Raw genomic sequence first — 15,754 nt, 5'->3', positions numbered from 1 at the left:
TTGAAACAAAACCAAATTACGGCCAGAGGGACGTGTCTTTCTGCAGGAAAACACCCCAGCACAATAGAGGGGGAAAAAAGGCTAAATATATAAATATACATTTCGAATTTAGGCTTACATTTTGTCTATACTACCTGGTGTTTATTTATAATTTATTTTCTCTATTATTAAGGTTATTGTTAGCGGTCAATTTATATTGGGAGAGGGGGGGGGGGGGGGGGGGTCGCGAGACATGGCCAAAGCATTTCCTGGGGTCCCCTGCCAAAATTGTTGAGAAGTATAACACAGGTGTGGTGATGTCACTGTGTGCTGCGGTCCACGCAGCTGAGTGATGGTGGACCATTAATCCATCACTACCTCTTGAGGGATGCTTTATGGCTTGGACCACCGACTCCTCCCCTTTTCAGTCCCCACCAGCTCCACCTTCACCAAACGGGTTCTTCAGTATCTTTCAGCTTTGTGCCCATTTCGACCTGAACCAGCAATGTGAAAGTTATTAATGCTCATGCTGTTTTAGTGTCCTTTGGGTTAACACGTCCCTCTGTTGATTTTTTTTCCCCCTCTTCTTTTTAATTTGTATTATGAAATCCCTCAGTAGAATTAAGGCAATCAAGGGAGAATGTTTAGTAATATTCACACGTAGAGAAATCTGCAAGACGTCATCTTCTATAATCTTCAGTGTCAATCAGCGCTTATATTAGTTTAGTTTCCGGATTGTTGTTTAACCACTTGAACCTCAGTATCCATATTCTGGGGGGGAACATTAGCCAAAAGTAGAACGTATAGACACATTTTGAGCTTGTAGATCGGCTATTTTTGGTGTAAAGACATTCAAAGTACAGCTGTAACTCATGTCCAGTTCTCTAAGACGTCAGGGGTTTAACTTGTTTAAGTGGTTAATTGTTATCGTTTTGTATTGCTAGCTAACATAGCTTGGTGCTAACATTAGTGGTGGTGGGCTCTATATGGGTGCTGGTTTGTCCTCTATTCTGATGTCACAGCCATTATTGATTTCTTTTTTAGTTTTTTTCATTTCCTGTCCTCTTTCCTAACACCTGCCATCCACTTCCAATAGACTATCCAGCCATTCCTTTCTTTCTGCTCACCATTTTCTTCAATCATGCTTCATGCCAATGCCTTCCTGTGTCGTCCGCTCGCTGAATCTCAATGCTGTCGATAAGGCCCTTAATTCTGACAACCAATTCTTCAACTGAATCCTATCGTTCTGTTGTCAGGACAGCAGGTTAAATTATGACATGAGGGGATATTTCACTGTCCACAACATGTTTTGTTTTGGAGTCATTTTAACTTGGCTTTTGTGAGGACCCCCAGACAGGTTTTTTTTTTTAAGTTGCTTGATTCAGTATTTAGATATTTGATATCCATTTTATCAAATATTAGGAATATTAGTCTAATGAAATGTGACCGCTTCTGAAGTTCTGACTGAGGCTAAGTCATTGATTTTCTTTTTTTAATTTTCATGTTTTCATGTTATAGAGTAATGTCTTGCAGAAAACAGCGAGTTGAGAAAACAGGCTTGCCGGCATGACTGTCTCTGTATCAAAAAGAGTCACAATAATGGATATCAAATATCGAAATGTTGAATCAAGCAACATAAAAACTGTCTTTGAAGTTACAATTACCCCCAAACACGTTTGAAAGTGTAATATCTATCCCTTAGGCTTACACTTCCCTAATGTGTTTCACCTCTCAGAAGGCATTGTAACATCCCTGCCGGCCTATTTAAAACACCGTACATATTTTTACCGTACATAAGCAAGCGTTAAACTCGCCTGAGTTGCCCTTCGATCGCTGTGCTGATGTAAATCTATTTTGACAGTCATTATTCTCATACAGTCACCCCCCCCCCCCCCCACCGTTGCAGCAAGCACTATCCACAATAGAGCGTCGCAGTCCCGCCCCCTTTCATGACGACGCCTGGCCCAGGCATTTCAAAACGTATTTATTTAAAGACCTTTTAAGTGTCGTACGAAGCCAACTCGAGTCGTGACAAATCATGACAACACACACAATATTTTGGACCAAAAACAAATAATTACACAGAAGAAAAACAACAACAAAAAAAAGTGTAACCTGCCGTTTTTTTCTACTTTCTCATTCTTTGTTTGGCCCGAAAATTTTAGTTTGTCGTCCTGATTTGTCACGACAAGAGTTGGCTTTGTCTGCGGCGTAAACGTCTTTTAAATAAATACTTTCTGAAATGTCTATGAGGAAAATGAACGGAGAATCAATTATTCCTGGGCCATGGTAAAGGGGGCGGGACTGCGACGCTCTCTAGTGTTGCAGTATAGGACTTTTGACAGGGAGTCGGAGGCCTTTTCTTTACAATATTGAGATCCAGGCCCGGGGGACGAAAAGCCCACGTTAAAGCCCAGAAAGGTTGACCGTGTGCTCTCTGGTCTTTGCTGTATTGGTGACAACAGGAGACTCCACGTCGGCCGATCCTCTCCTCCTAGAGCAGTACGTGGCGGTCACAGACTACGAGAAGCAGGAGAGCTCCGAGATCGGCCTGCACGCTGGCCAGGTGGTGGAGGTCATCGAGAAGAACGAGTCAGGTATTATTAAAGGCCAATGCACGTGGATTCAAAGTTCTCAGTCTCTCCACCACTCGTTTCAGTCATTTGTGGAGTCATAGCTCTATGGAAGCATTTCGGTTATTAGTCATTCTAAGGTTTGAAGTGGTCAAACTTAGCAATAGAAGAATACATGTTCAGAAGCATCGTCCAGTTTAACCCATTTTGGGACGGGAACCCCTTTTTGGTGTTAGCATTATGTTATGCTTTTAGCTATTGAAAAATAGCAGATCTACAAGCTCATAGCGCGCCATCGAGTGGCGCGCTACGAGCTTGTAGGTCTGCTATTTTTACATAGCTTTTTCAGAAAACTGTCAGGATCTAGAAGACATTTTTTTTAATCTGATCTCAGGTCAGAATGGGTTCATAAAAGGACTGTCTTTTGCTTGTGTGTCCTCTTGGTTTGCTGTCCTCAGGTTGGTGGTTTGTGAGCTCTGAGGACGCCCAGGGCTGGGTTCCTGCCACCTGCCTGGAGGCTCAGGATGACCCAGATGACTTCTCTCTACCCGGAGAAGAAGGTTTGTCAATAAGTTTCTGGCTTATTTATTATTATTATTCATCGCAAGGACTTCTGAAAAGGTTTTTTTTTAGGAAGCCATTGTTAAAGGAAATCATTGCTGTCAAGGAGAAAGCGTACTGTACTGTATCTCTCCATATTTTAGCTTTTGTAAAATAATGCCCTACTTCATCATACAGCAGTATCGTACAAAAGCAGTCAAAATAGCAGATCAGCTATTTACTGTTTAAACCGTTTTTAAAATACTAATACAAAATGAAATGTTTGGGACTCAGTTTCAACCCGATGAAGCAGGAAACAAAATGCCTGAAATCTTGACGTAGCCTCTGATTTATGCTGATTGAATTCTAAGATATATTTTTTTAATAACATCATCTTCTCTTGGATCTTAAGAATTCAGCTTATGCTTATTTTTTTCCTGTGGCCTACATAGCTATAGTGTGAGTGTGCTGGCTGGATACTGGAGTATCCAGTGTGTTGGCTTGCTTTAATGGGATGGTACACACGTGCCTATTAATGGACATATTGGCTCTTGCAGCGATCAAACCTGTCACCTTCTGGTTAATCTGTAATCACTAAGCGAACTATCATAACCTTTTAAATCTCGAGTAACAAAACAAAACCAAAAAACACATCAAGGGTATACATAATTCAATGTTTTATTCAGCGCAGATGAAATTGTACACTTTCAGTGCAGGGCCACAGTCATAGCCACAAACTTTAACACGTGACCTAATTTGTGGCTTTGACGAAAATGACGTATTTTCAGGATAAATGCAATACAGGGTAACAGTCATAATTCATGATCATCAATATATCAATACATGTAATTGGTTCACTCCCTGTTGATGATGACTTCCTGCTCCGCCCACTGTGCCGCGCCACCAGTGCCTCGGAGGTTCTGGTCGCTACCGAGGCACGTGGGTCGTCGCAGAACTTTAGGGGATCTGTTCGGCACAGGTTTTGGGCAAGGTGGACAAGCACGCCTTTTCTTCTTCCCGTTTTCTGTTCCGTGTGAATGCGTGCCTGCATTTTGTAATCACGCATGTCGTCTTGTTGCATGACCTGAGCCTGTGAGCCAAACCGGTGGTTCTCATTGAGAGTTACAGACCTGTAAATATGGTCCATTTGGAATCCCCTCAAGGATCCCTGAGCGTCGCTGGGTATTATGGACCCAACTTTGAGAACCACTGAACTAAAAAGAACCCCTTGCATGCCGAATGCCGAATGGACTTTGTTTTTCAGAATACTGCTCTGCTCGTGACTTTACTGAAAGGATCGATAGACCTCTCGCCGTGGTCACATATCTTGAGCGGTGCATTGGATCTTTCACGTTGGATTAATGCGCAAGTGACTAGTCATACAACTTGTGAAACCATAGCTCTATTTAACTTAAGGTGGCCTTACACTAGCCGATTTTCTTCAATCTGAAATCTGATAGCACCACACACTACAGCAGTGATACTCAACCTCAGGCCCGCGGGCCACATCAGGCCCGCGGGACCATTATGACTGGCCCACCAATGAAAATCTAAAAAAAAATCTGGAAAATGAAATAAAAATAAATAAATCTGAATGAAGTTATCTTTAATTACATTATTATAAGTAATACTATTAGAGTTGTACTATTACTCAATAAAAATTGCGGAAATTGCGGAAATGGTAATTGCGGAAATGGTGGAAATGGAAATTGCGGAAATGGAAATTGCGGAAATTGCTCTTCACTTATAGCTATCTATTTTCAGGTAGATTGTTTTATTTTACTCAGTCAGCCATATATCACTACTCCTTTTTTTTCATGAAAAAGGTCATAGCTGGGTAATCTATTTTCAGGCAAATTGTGTTTATTGTATTTTATTTTACTCAGCCATAACAATTTATTTTCTGTTAACCAACTTGCTGGCTGGCAGGCAGGCAGACAGCTACTCATAGACAGGCAGACAGACAGACAGCTACTCATGGAGTCTTCAGTATTTTAAAAGTCCTCTAAATTATGTTTGCATTATTATCTTTTTTCCATAATTTATATTGCCTCTTTTATTCATATTATTAGATATTTTTTTCCATTTACTTTTGTTTGTTTTCAGTTTATTTTTGGTTGTTTAATTATTGACTGTAAGGGTAAACATGTCTTGCCCTCCCCTGATACAGTATTCCACTTTTGTTTTTCTTACTCCAGAAAATGTGATAGTTCAATTCAATCCTCCCCGATGTCAACCAAAACATGTGCAATGGCCAGCGGCCAATGATTCTGATCTCGATCGGTTCGATCTGTAGGGTTAGAGCGAGCACATCACGTATTAGGAGAGGAGAGACAGAGAGCATAAAGCTGGATCTAATCATGCTGTGTGTGCCTTGACTGCTGATCTGTTTCCAATGTACAGTACACGTGCTGCATTTGTACCCCTGACGTGTTGTGAATGTATACTGTAGATGCACATGGAGGACAGATGCTGGGCGCTTGTGAGATACAGCTAACTCGCTAGCATTGCTATTATCAAACTCCCATTATTAATTTACAATGTATAGCAGCCAAACAGTCATCATCATCATCATCATCATCACAGGCTGACCAGCATTTTAAAAGAAGCATGTCCATTTTACTCCATATCAGCCTGACCAGCTGGCCATAAGCTCGCACATAGCACAGTCGGGCAGAAACCTTGTATCTCCATATTTCTAGTGTGTCACACAAAAAAAGCTGATCTACAAAGTCACAACACGTAGCATTGCAATGCGTTGTGGGGCTTGTAGATCATCTGATTTTTTTTTAAAGTGAAAGTGGTTAGGCGTGTCCACCAATGAAAAGTATTGTATGCTTTTGCTTGTCATAAATACTTACATTGGATCGATTGGAACTCGGGTAATTTTAAAGTATGAGGTTTCTGCCTGATGGCAACGATAGCTAAACCAGCCTCCCCATATCATGTGTATCTGTGAACACAAATGAACCAGAACCATCATGTTAAACAGTGCTCTCTATCTGTTGTTGTGCCGTCTCAGAGGAGAAGTACACTGTGATCTACCAGTACTCGGCCAGAGATCAAGACGAGATCGACCTGGAGAGAGGCATGATCGTAGAGGTGATTCAGAAGAACCTGGAAGGCTGGTGGAAGATCAGGTAAATGAAGGCTCCAGGAAAGAACCACTTAACCCTTATCCCTAAACTTATTTGCCATTTTTTTACTATTTAAAAAAACCTTTTAAAATACTTCAAATTGCTGATCTACAAGCTCACAACATGTAGATGTAGATCGGCTATTTTAACCCATTTTGGGGGCGGGAACCCCTTTTGGTGTTTCGCCACCGAGTGGCGCGCTACGAGCTTGTAGGTCTGCTATTTTTGAAAAATCGTGAAAATATTTATTTCAGAAAACTGGAGGGTTTAGAAGATTTTTTTTAAATTTTGAGGTCAGGCCTAAATGGGTTAAAATGATTTTCAAAATAGTAAAAAAAAAGGCAAATAAGTTTAGGGATAAGGGGAAAAAAAGGGTGGTGCAAGATGGAGCCCAGGGTTTATTCTCTCAGTTTGCTCTGCGTTCCTCCTAAAGATATGCGGCTTCTGCGATGCTTACATTATGGGAGGATAGTTTTACAACAACCTTCTGGATCAAGGCCCACTTGAAAATCTTGAAAACCGCCCACTCATCTGACAGTGGTCAGACTCGGTGTCTATCCGCTGCCACATTAAGTGTTTAAGTGGGTGCGACGTGTGTTTTAATTGCGTTTTCAAAATCGACGTGAGGGCATTTTGCTGATACAGAGAATCGTCTTGCATTGGCTAATTGTTGTAACTGTGTGAGACTTAAATTGATTTGACTGTTGAACTGCTGTGATACTTAATTGATTTGACTGCATTGGATTTAAGTGATTTGACTGTATGGGACTTCATTGGTGTGGCTGTGGGGGACTTCATTGATTTGATTGTGCAGTGTATGGCAGGGGTTCTCAAACGTCTTTTTTGGCTCAGGTACCCTTTGAGGGAGAATCTTTAGTACTCCCTCATCCTCGCAAAACACCGATAAGCTTATATTTACTACCCCGTTTAAATGGCATTGTAACTATTTGTATTAAAAAACTATTCAATCAAAATTCATATTCGTAAACAAAAACCACTACTAAAATATGAATCATGTGCCAATAGTCATTCTATTCAAATGTGGGAAAACCTGACAGCACACTTTTCAATTAGATAAACATAATTGTAATGATATCGTAGATCGGCTATTTTCAGCATGCAACCAAGTGTAAAATGACTTCTACTGGATCTCTTGTCCACTAGTCCCTTCCTGACATTTTAGTCTAGTTTTTATTTGTCGACGAAATTGTCAGTATATTTAGTCTTAGTTTCAGTCATCATAGTTTCGTTTTCACTTAGTTTCCATTCGTTTTTGTCAGTGGAAATAGGTAGTCGACGAACATTTTTCGTCTTAGTTTTAGTCGACGAAAACAACACTGCTCTGGATGTCACATTTCTCCTCCTCTCCCTCAGGTACCAGGGCCGTGAGGGCTGGGCCCCCGCGTCCTACCTGAAGAAGGCCGACATCCTGGCCCAGAAACAGTCCGCGGGGGCGGCTACGCACGCCAGTACCAATGACCTGGACGCCGGCTTCTCCAGACAGAACCAACAGAACAACCGGGAGAACAGCCCGAGAGAGAACAAACTCACGCCTTTCTCCGATAACAACAAGCGACTCAGTACGTTGCATGATGTGGTAGCATATTTAAATCAGTTCATCAGTGAATCGTTACCATCATTGAATGCAGGCTATTTATGCCTGCTGTACAAAACGCACAATGCACTACTCCTGGGGTTTTCACCTGGTGGTCCGTGACGGTATTGCATGTGGTTCCTGTCCATGCATTTAGCAATGTAGGAAAGTGAAGATTTATTATATATTTTCTATCGGCCACTAGTTGAGGACCAGTGCACTAATCAATATGGTGACGTATGATGGCACGTCGGTGTTGTCAGTTACTGGGAAGACGGACGTCAAGAACTTCCACAGAAAAGGAAGAATCTCAAGAAAGGAAAGATAACCGGATTAACTGGTTGAGGCACCATTATTAGGAAATGTGCTCATACAATCATTTCCATATGTGTCACATAGTGTCAGTTAAAATGAGTTTAATATGGAAGGTTAAGAGAACGGAATAAGGGTAACCGTGGAATAGGAAGGAATAGATCAGTGGTCCTCAATCTTTTTGGAGCTCTGGGACCACTAGCATACCTCGGTTAAATAATGACCGTTTATGACGGCTTCATTTAATTCACCTCGACTACACCAAGCTAGACCGTACGTATACGTGCTTCAGGAAGGAGCAGGGCTTGCAGTCTTTGTTTCCAATATGAAGAATGTATTGTAAATTCCTAACGATATAAGAGCTAGAAATTCAATTCATTCATTCAAAGGTGAATTCAAGACGGCAATGGTTCAAACTGTCTTGCTAATGTCATTCACCACAAGCCATGAACAGCTCCAAAGCAATTTATAAAGCGCAAGGTCAGAATAAGCACCATGAAGCCGTGTGGTTGAGGAACTGCTGAGTGATAAGAAAGCAGTGGGCAGACAGAGAGAGTCTTCATATTTTAACAGCTACCCTTTCCTTCCACAGAAGCAGGATTAAGACAAAGGCTTCCACCGCGCAGGGATCTCACCATCGTGAGTATACTGATGGAACATTCATTAACTGTCCTCCATTAGATTAGACAACGTTGGTCCTGTCTGACCTGTAATGGATATTTTAGAACACTTTGCACAGCACCAATGTGCCCATTCTAAGTGAACTACAGCTGTCAATCTAGCAGCTGACCTGACTCACTATCACTCAGTCAGCAAATGTGTACCGGTACTTGTGTAACTATTTGTGTGTCATCGCAGATGCAGCCACCCGCCTACCCGGAAATGTAGTCTCTGGGTTGTTTGACTCATTTCTAACGCTTATTGTGTTACTCTTTGGGTATATTTGTACATTTCCACTTTCAGTCGATGCTTCATATCCATATGAGTGAAAAGGCCGGGTTAGCGGTTTATTTTTCAAGCGCAGTTCTTATATGAGGCGATCTAAAATCCCCCTATGGGGATTTCAATGCAAATAAAAAATACATGAACCTGGGGACTGACGCCCTCTACCGACAGTGACGTCAGAACGTCGGTGCTCTACTGTATGTCTCGCTCCCTCCTTCATATTTCTATACATCTCCTTCCCCCACCCCACATAGCCACGCGGTGTGAACCTGCCCAAGCCACCGGTCCCTCCGCAGGTCGAGGAGGAATTCTACACCATAGCAGACTTCCAGACCACAATCCCTGATGGGATCAGCTTCCAGGCTGGAGTTAAAGTAGAGGTGAGAATGCTGTTTTTTTTCCCCCATGACATTAATGAGCCTCCACACAGGTCTGGGTTTATACATCTCAAAATATCAAAGATTTATTTTTAATAATAATATGGTTGCCACAACAGGTGATTGAGAAGAACTCGAGCGGCTGGTGGTACATCCAGATAGAGGACAAGGAGGGCTGGGCCCCCGTCACTTTCATCGACAAGTACAAGAAGACCAGCAGCGCCCTGCGGCCCAACTTCCTGGCCCCCCTGCCCAATGAGATGGAGAAGCTCCGGCTGGACGACGGCAACAACACTTCGTCCGGCGTCGTCTCGGCAGCCTCCACCGACGACAACTGGTCTAAGCCTTTGCCAGACGAGCCGTCGTCAGAGTCCTCTCCCGCCCGGCCCAAGCTAAGAGACTGGAAGGCCAGTAACGCCACCAGTAAGGGCCCCCCCCCTGCTTTCTCGGGGCCCTTACCTCCCGCTCCGTCCGCCCCCCCGGCGGCGACGGCGGCGGAGGAGAAACCGGCTCTGCCTCCTCGCAGGGAATCCATCAACAAGAGCATCGTGGACGCGGACGCGGCGGAGAAACCCTCGAGACCCGATCCCTCCAAGCCGCTGCCTCCCAAGCCGCCGGCTCCGGCGGTCATCGTGCCGCTGCTGCCCCCCAAGGTGGCCCCGTTCAAACCCGAGAAGCCGCCGGAGCCCAAGAAGGAGGACAAGAACAAGGCCCTGCACCTGAAGAACGAGATGGGTCTGGAGTGTGGCCACAAGGTCTCCGCCAAGGAGGTGAAGAAGTTCAACCTGAAGCCCGTGCCCAAGCAGCCGCCGAAGCCCAAACCGTCCGACCAGTCCGAGGATAAACCGGAGGCGGCGGCGCCCGCCGTGTTCACGAAGCCCAAACCCATGCTCCGGCCCAAACCCGTCCCGGCCGCCAAACCGGACCCCCCCGCCGAGAACAAACTAGACATCACCAACCTGAGGAGCAAGCTGAGGCCTTCGAAGCCGGCGGAGGCCGCCGAAGCCAACCACCAGAGCGACAACACGTCCCCGGGGGCCAATAACAACAACTCCCGGCCCAGATCGCCTCCCAGCTCTCCCCCCGTCCACATCCCGTTCCTCAACAACGGCAACAAGACGGCGGACGAGCCACGGCTTCCCCCGAAGCAGCTCAACGGTCACGACAACTCCGCCCCGAAGCCGGCGGTGCCTCCCCACAACAAGGAGCCCCCGCAAAGACCCCCGGCTATGATCCCAAAGAGACCTCCCCCTCCCAAGAAGACGGACCCGTCCAGCCCGACCGAGACCGCCAAACCGCCGCCGCCGTTTCTAAAAGAGGACGCCGCGCCCACCAAGCCCACGCCGCCCCCGCTCAGCAGACCCCCTCCCCCGAAACCCAAAGCCTTCGCACTGCCCCCGCCTATAAAGGACAGGGAGAAAGAGGAGCCCCGGGTCAGTAATAAAGCCCCACTCCCCGTCCCTCCCAAGCCGCAGCCAAAGAGCGACAACAAGCCGGGGCCTCCCAGGGACAAGCTTCCACCCTTAATCAAGGAGTCCAGTAAGGACGAGCTATACCTGGCCGTGGCGGACTTCGAAGGCGACGAGCCTTCGTCCAGCTTCAAGACCGGCACCGTGTTCGAGGTGATGGAGAAGAACAGCAGTGGCTGGTGGTTCTGTAAGAATGTAGGAGGACGAGACATGGAGGGCTGGATCCCCTCCAATTACCTGAGTAAGAAACCCTAGGTACACGCCGGAACGTCTTCGCAACGGTGGTGTATAGCCCTTAAAAAAAATTAAAATAGAAAAAAAAGGATTATAAAAAATAAATCGCTATTTTGTATTTAATTCTTTTTTTTTTTAGGTACCCTTTTTTTAATTGAGGCATTTGTTACATTCCATTTTTTTATAGTATTGTAGAGAGTATGAACCAGCAATATCACTGTTTTGTTTTGTTTTTGTAATGTTTACGTTAAACGACAAAAAAGTTTGTTTTCATCTACTTTTTGTGCCATTATGTTACTCAAAGCCCACGTCATTTAGGCACGCTCCCACTGGCGGCCCAAATTGCATTGTTGGCCTATCCGCTCTGAACAGCAAATACACAATTAAACGTCGATAAATAAATAAACACATGGAAACAACTTTTTTGCAAATCAGATTAGAACCACCATTCATGGGTGGTATAAAATGCAACCACCATGAAGATTTGTCTCAGATTGGACATTCAATAGCCAACCCCATATCTACATATTTTAACTTTTTGTGGGGTTTTTTTTCATAAATTCATAAATTAACAACCTACTTGACCACACTACAGCGTCACACAGAACCTCAAAAGTAGCAGATCTGCAAGCTTGAAACGCTGCACTATTAAGCGATGCGTTTTCAGCTGTTGCCGTTTTTAACCCTGAACACACAAGGTTTATACCCGACAGAGACGACACACACACACACACACTATGTCGTTATGGTGTTACCATAGCAACCAATGCAGATATGTCGACCATGTCTGAACACTTAAAATTGGGTCCGATCACTTGCACGTGTCAAGTGTGAGCAGTCGACTCGGTACTGATAAGATCACATTCGAGAAGCCAAAATAGCAGATCTACAAGGTCTGCTATTTTGCCCTGCCGTCCTCCGAACAAAGTCTTACTTTTGACATGCATTTAGTAAAAGCCTCGAGCAGTCTTATCTATGCCCACGCCTTCTATGATAAACGTGCCTCAATGTAATAAATAATATGCAAACCGCTTCAGTGCTTATAGATAATGCAATTGTGATTGTCCGTTTTGGATCCTAAACAGTGCTCACGTTAGAAACGAATATTAGCATTCATGTCGGTATAATACACGGGGAGCAGGGGAACATTTTCACTAACAGAATCGCGACTGTAGTGCTGATATAATGAGCAAACATTTTTACTGGTATTTTCATGTCGTCACAATGTTTTTTTTTTTACTATTCTTAAAATGTATAATGTCGCAGTGATTTTTTTAGCAGATGTGCACCATTCCTGTCATTGCTGTTGAGGTTGCTGTTGCTGTTGAGATTCATGTGTGCATGCATGTGTGCTTGCAGTGTGGAAGGATTTAACGGAGCCGTTCGTTGGTTTAGCCACAGTTACTCAGAGGCATTCACTAATGCAGTGCTTCTCAACGTGGGGTCCCTGACATGACATTTCAAACTTTAACTATTACAAAATAGCAGATCTACAAGCTCATAGCGCGGCACCGAGTGCCACGCTATACGAGCTTGTAGCTCTGCTATTTTTTTTGTAAAACCGTGAAAATGTGGCTCAAACCGTGGAATATTCTTTCAGAGCGACCGATTTTAACTCAAATCTTTGCTCCTGGGGGTGCCCCTGGAACAACACATTTTGAGATGGGGGGGGTCGGCGGCCAATTACATATAATTTTTGGAGTCCTTGACATGGAATATTGATATAGTGTTATAGGCCTAGAAACATGAGGTATTTCAGAAAACTGGTAGGATTTAGAAGACTTTTTTTTTGTAATTTCGACGTCAGGCATATATGGCTATAGGCTACCATTCTAAAATAGCCAATCTACAAACTCACAAAGTGCTGCGATGCATTGTGAGCATGTACAGTAGATTAATCTTGAAAAAATATAGAATATTTTCGAAGATATTTTAGCAACACAAATGGTGTGGGCTATGGCACAAAATATTGTCAGATGGGGGGGGGGTCTGCAGCCAGGCCTTTAACATGGCAACGTTTGAGAGCCACTGCACTAGTAGATTAGAAAAACACTAACGCAAAAAGGAGGGATTGTAAGAAACATTTGCTGTCAAAACACATTTGACCTTCACAAAGCTCACGCACTCCTTATCCAATCACGATCATCTTAATTTGCACATTTGCATGCCTACTCTAACTAACGGACATCTAACCTCGGTGTAAGATATGGGAGAGCCATGGTGATTTGTGCAATGATTTACAGTATTGTAAGTGTACAGTCTGCTTTTTACAAACCGAATTTTGGTGCTCTGATGACAGCAAAAATATGACCAATGTATAAAAAAATATATATTTTACATTAAGGCTTGACTGGTCTCAAGCATGGTCATTATAGCAAAATAGCTGTTAATTGTACAGTAATGTGTGATTTGCAATCGTAATCGTTGTGACTTTCCTCCAATGGACCCATCCACTATGTTTTATTGTGTTGTGATGATGGTATTATGGGGGGAAAAAAGAAGGTACAGGAAGAAAGTTTGAATGGAAAATGCTTACTGGAGACGTTGCGTCTCCCCCAAGAGACTTGGTAGTTCATAAACGCACTTTGTGCATTGTTCAGAAATGCAGTGGTGGACGGCAACAAAGTACAACCTCTTATCGATCCATAATTCTAACTTTGTGTTTTTTTCCGTAAATGAATGCCCTACTGTCGTACATTATCCTCTTAATAAAATACTACAGCGTCACACAAAGGCAGCAGATCCACAAGCTCGAAAGTCGTGGCACTTTGATATTTTATTTGAATCCTGATAAGTAACCGTTTTGGACATGTGAGGTTTCCATCTGACAGAGACGATTTACTTTAATACAGTACTTAAGTAACATTTTTGAGTGTCTTGAGTGCTTGAGTATTTGTATTTTTGAATATCACTCCAGTGCATGTCAAAGACAAATATTGTACTTTTGACTCCACTACATTTCTAGGATGGGGAAAAAGTACTATTCATTGACCACTTACTGTAAAGCCCCGTTTCAAATATATTGAAAATAGCTGATCTGCGAGCTCACAATGCATCGCAATGTGGTTGTGAACATGTAGAATTCTGGATTGTCTATTTTCACTATTGGCAGATCTTTTTGGAAAGTTGGACATTTTAATATTACATGTTTTTAATGGTGTGATACATAACTTTCAAAAAAATTAACTTTACTTTGAAATGTTTACTTTTTATTTATTTTTTTAAAAGCATGCACTTTGTAATACATACATACTATAAAGCAAGCACACCATTACTTAAACACAAGTACAAACTTGACAGAGCAACTTTCACTTAGTATAGTCACCATTTAATCAGGAGTATTTATACTTTGGCTTGAAGTACTGTGGTTGAATATACTTTGAATACTCCACCAGTGAAGAATTGGGACACCCATTCCATGTGGTTGCTGTCGGGCAGAAACCTCCTATCTCCATATTCTGACCTTTTGTGTTAATCTTGTACTTTTGAATTTTAATCCAGAAAAGTAACAGTTTTGGACATCCTGTGTGAGGTTTACACCTGACAGAGACGACATTTCGTTTTTCACCCTCCACATTTATAATATTTATGGAAATTGGAATAAGAAAATAGCGATGTCTTCAGTGGGTTATCGACAAGGCTGGGTGTTACTGATCAAAGATTTATTTTCTGCCCCCCAGTTGCTATAATTTTGTAACAACCTCCACCAACAAAAACAAAAAACTGGTTTTCAAGTTGCCCCTTGTTTTTTTTTGTTTACAGATTTACAATCTGTATGTTGATTGACTTATTTGCATAATGCTTATTAAGGCAAAGTTGGGGCAGGTAAGGTATGTGGACTGTTTTTGGAAAAATTTGAGTACTATATGTGTTCTTTGTTTTTTTTTACTCATGTACTTTCTTCTGATTCTTCCTTTACTTTCATATAAAGTGAATAAACATTTACATTTTTTCCACGTTTTGAGGATTTTCTTTTAACACCAACACAGTGAAGCGTGAGGGCCCCATCGTGCACGCTGCCAACTGCCATATATATATTATTTTTAATCCTTTATTTACCCAGGGTAGTTGCTGAGCACAAGTGCTGATTTTCAGCAACGCCCTGCACATAGACACACAGACACATGCACACATTAAAACCTGGGAGCTGACCAGTACAACCACAGTCTTATACTGTTGGCCACTAAGCACTAGCAGCTACACTGGAGCAGTTGGGGGTTCAGTGCCTTGCTCAAGGGCACTTCAGCGGTGTTGGGTGAGTGATGACAATCACTTCCCGACCGAACCGGCAACCTTTTCGGCAACAAGGGCGCTCCTCTAACCCTGAGGCCACCACCGCCCACCCATTCACACAACAATGGCAGCGGAAACCATGCAAGGCACCAACCAGCACATCAGGAGCAATTAGGGGCTCAGTGTCTTGCTCAAGGACACGTAAACACTAACTCTGGGGGAGCCCGGGTTCGAACTGGCAACCTTGCGGGCCGCTCTACCCATCAAAATGATGCCTAAAGAGTTGGGGCATTATTTAGTTCTTATTTTGAAGAAGATAGTGTTAACTGATCTAATAACTATTTTATAACTATAGCGATGA

The 15,754-nt window shown here is 43.2% G+C and overlaps 1 protein-coding gene across 3 annotated transcripts in view; it reads left to right on the top strand.

Moving 5' to 3' along the window:
- The window catches only part of sh3pxd2b (SH3 and PX domains 2B), a 70,206-nt gene extending 55,094 nt beyond the window's left edge, over positions 1-15,112 (top strand). For 2 of the 3 annotated variants that reach the window (XM_080780315.1, XM_080780314.1), the window contains 8 exons: positions 2,445-2,576; positions 3,011-3,112; positions 4,000-4,083; positions 6,115-6,232; positions 7,604-7,809; positions 8,728-8,774; positions 9,335-9,460; positions 9,577-15,112. In XM_080780315.1, coding sequence (XP_080636441.1) covers positions 2,445-2,576; positions 3,011-3,112; positions 4,000-4,083; positions 6,115-6,232; positions 7,604-7,809; positions 8,728-8,774; positions 9,335-9,460; positions 9,577-11,181 — 2,420 coding nt within the window. In that variant the 3' untranslated portion in view covers positions 11,182-15,112. The remainder of the gene's footprint in view (positions 1-2,444; positions 2,577-3,010; positions 3,113-3,999; positions 4,084-6,114; positions 6,233-7,603; positions 7,810-8,727; positions 8,775-9,334; positions 9,461-9,576) is intronic. The other variant, XM_080780316.1, reaches the window with a different exon arrangement.
- Positions 15,113-15,754: the final 642 nt, after the last annotated feature.

The sequence above is a fragment of the Protomyctophum bolini genome, assembly GCF_963924005.1.
Source record: "Protomyctophum bolini genome assembly, chromosome: 13".
NCBI classification, from domain to species: Eukaryota; Metazoa; Chordata; class Actinopteri; order Myctophiformes; family Myctophidae; genus Protomyctophum; species Protomyctophum bolini.
Note: the sequence above shows the minus strand (reverse complement) of the source record. Positions and strands in the feature narration are given on the sequence as shown.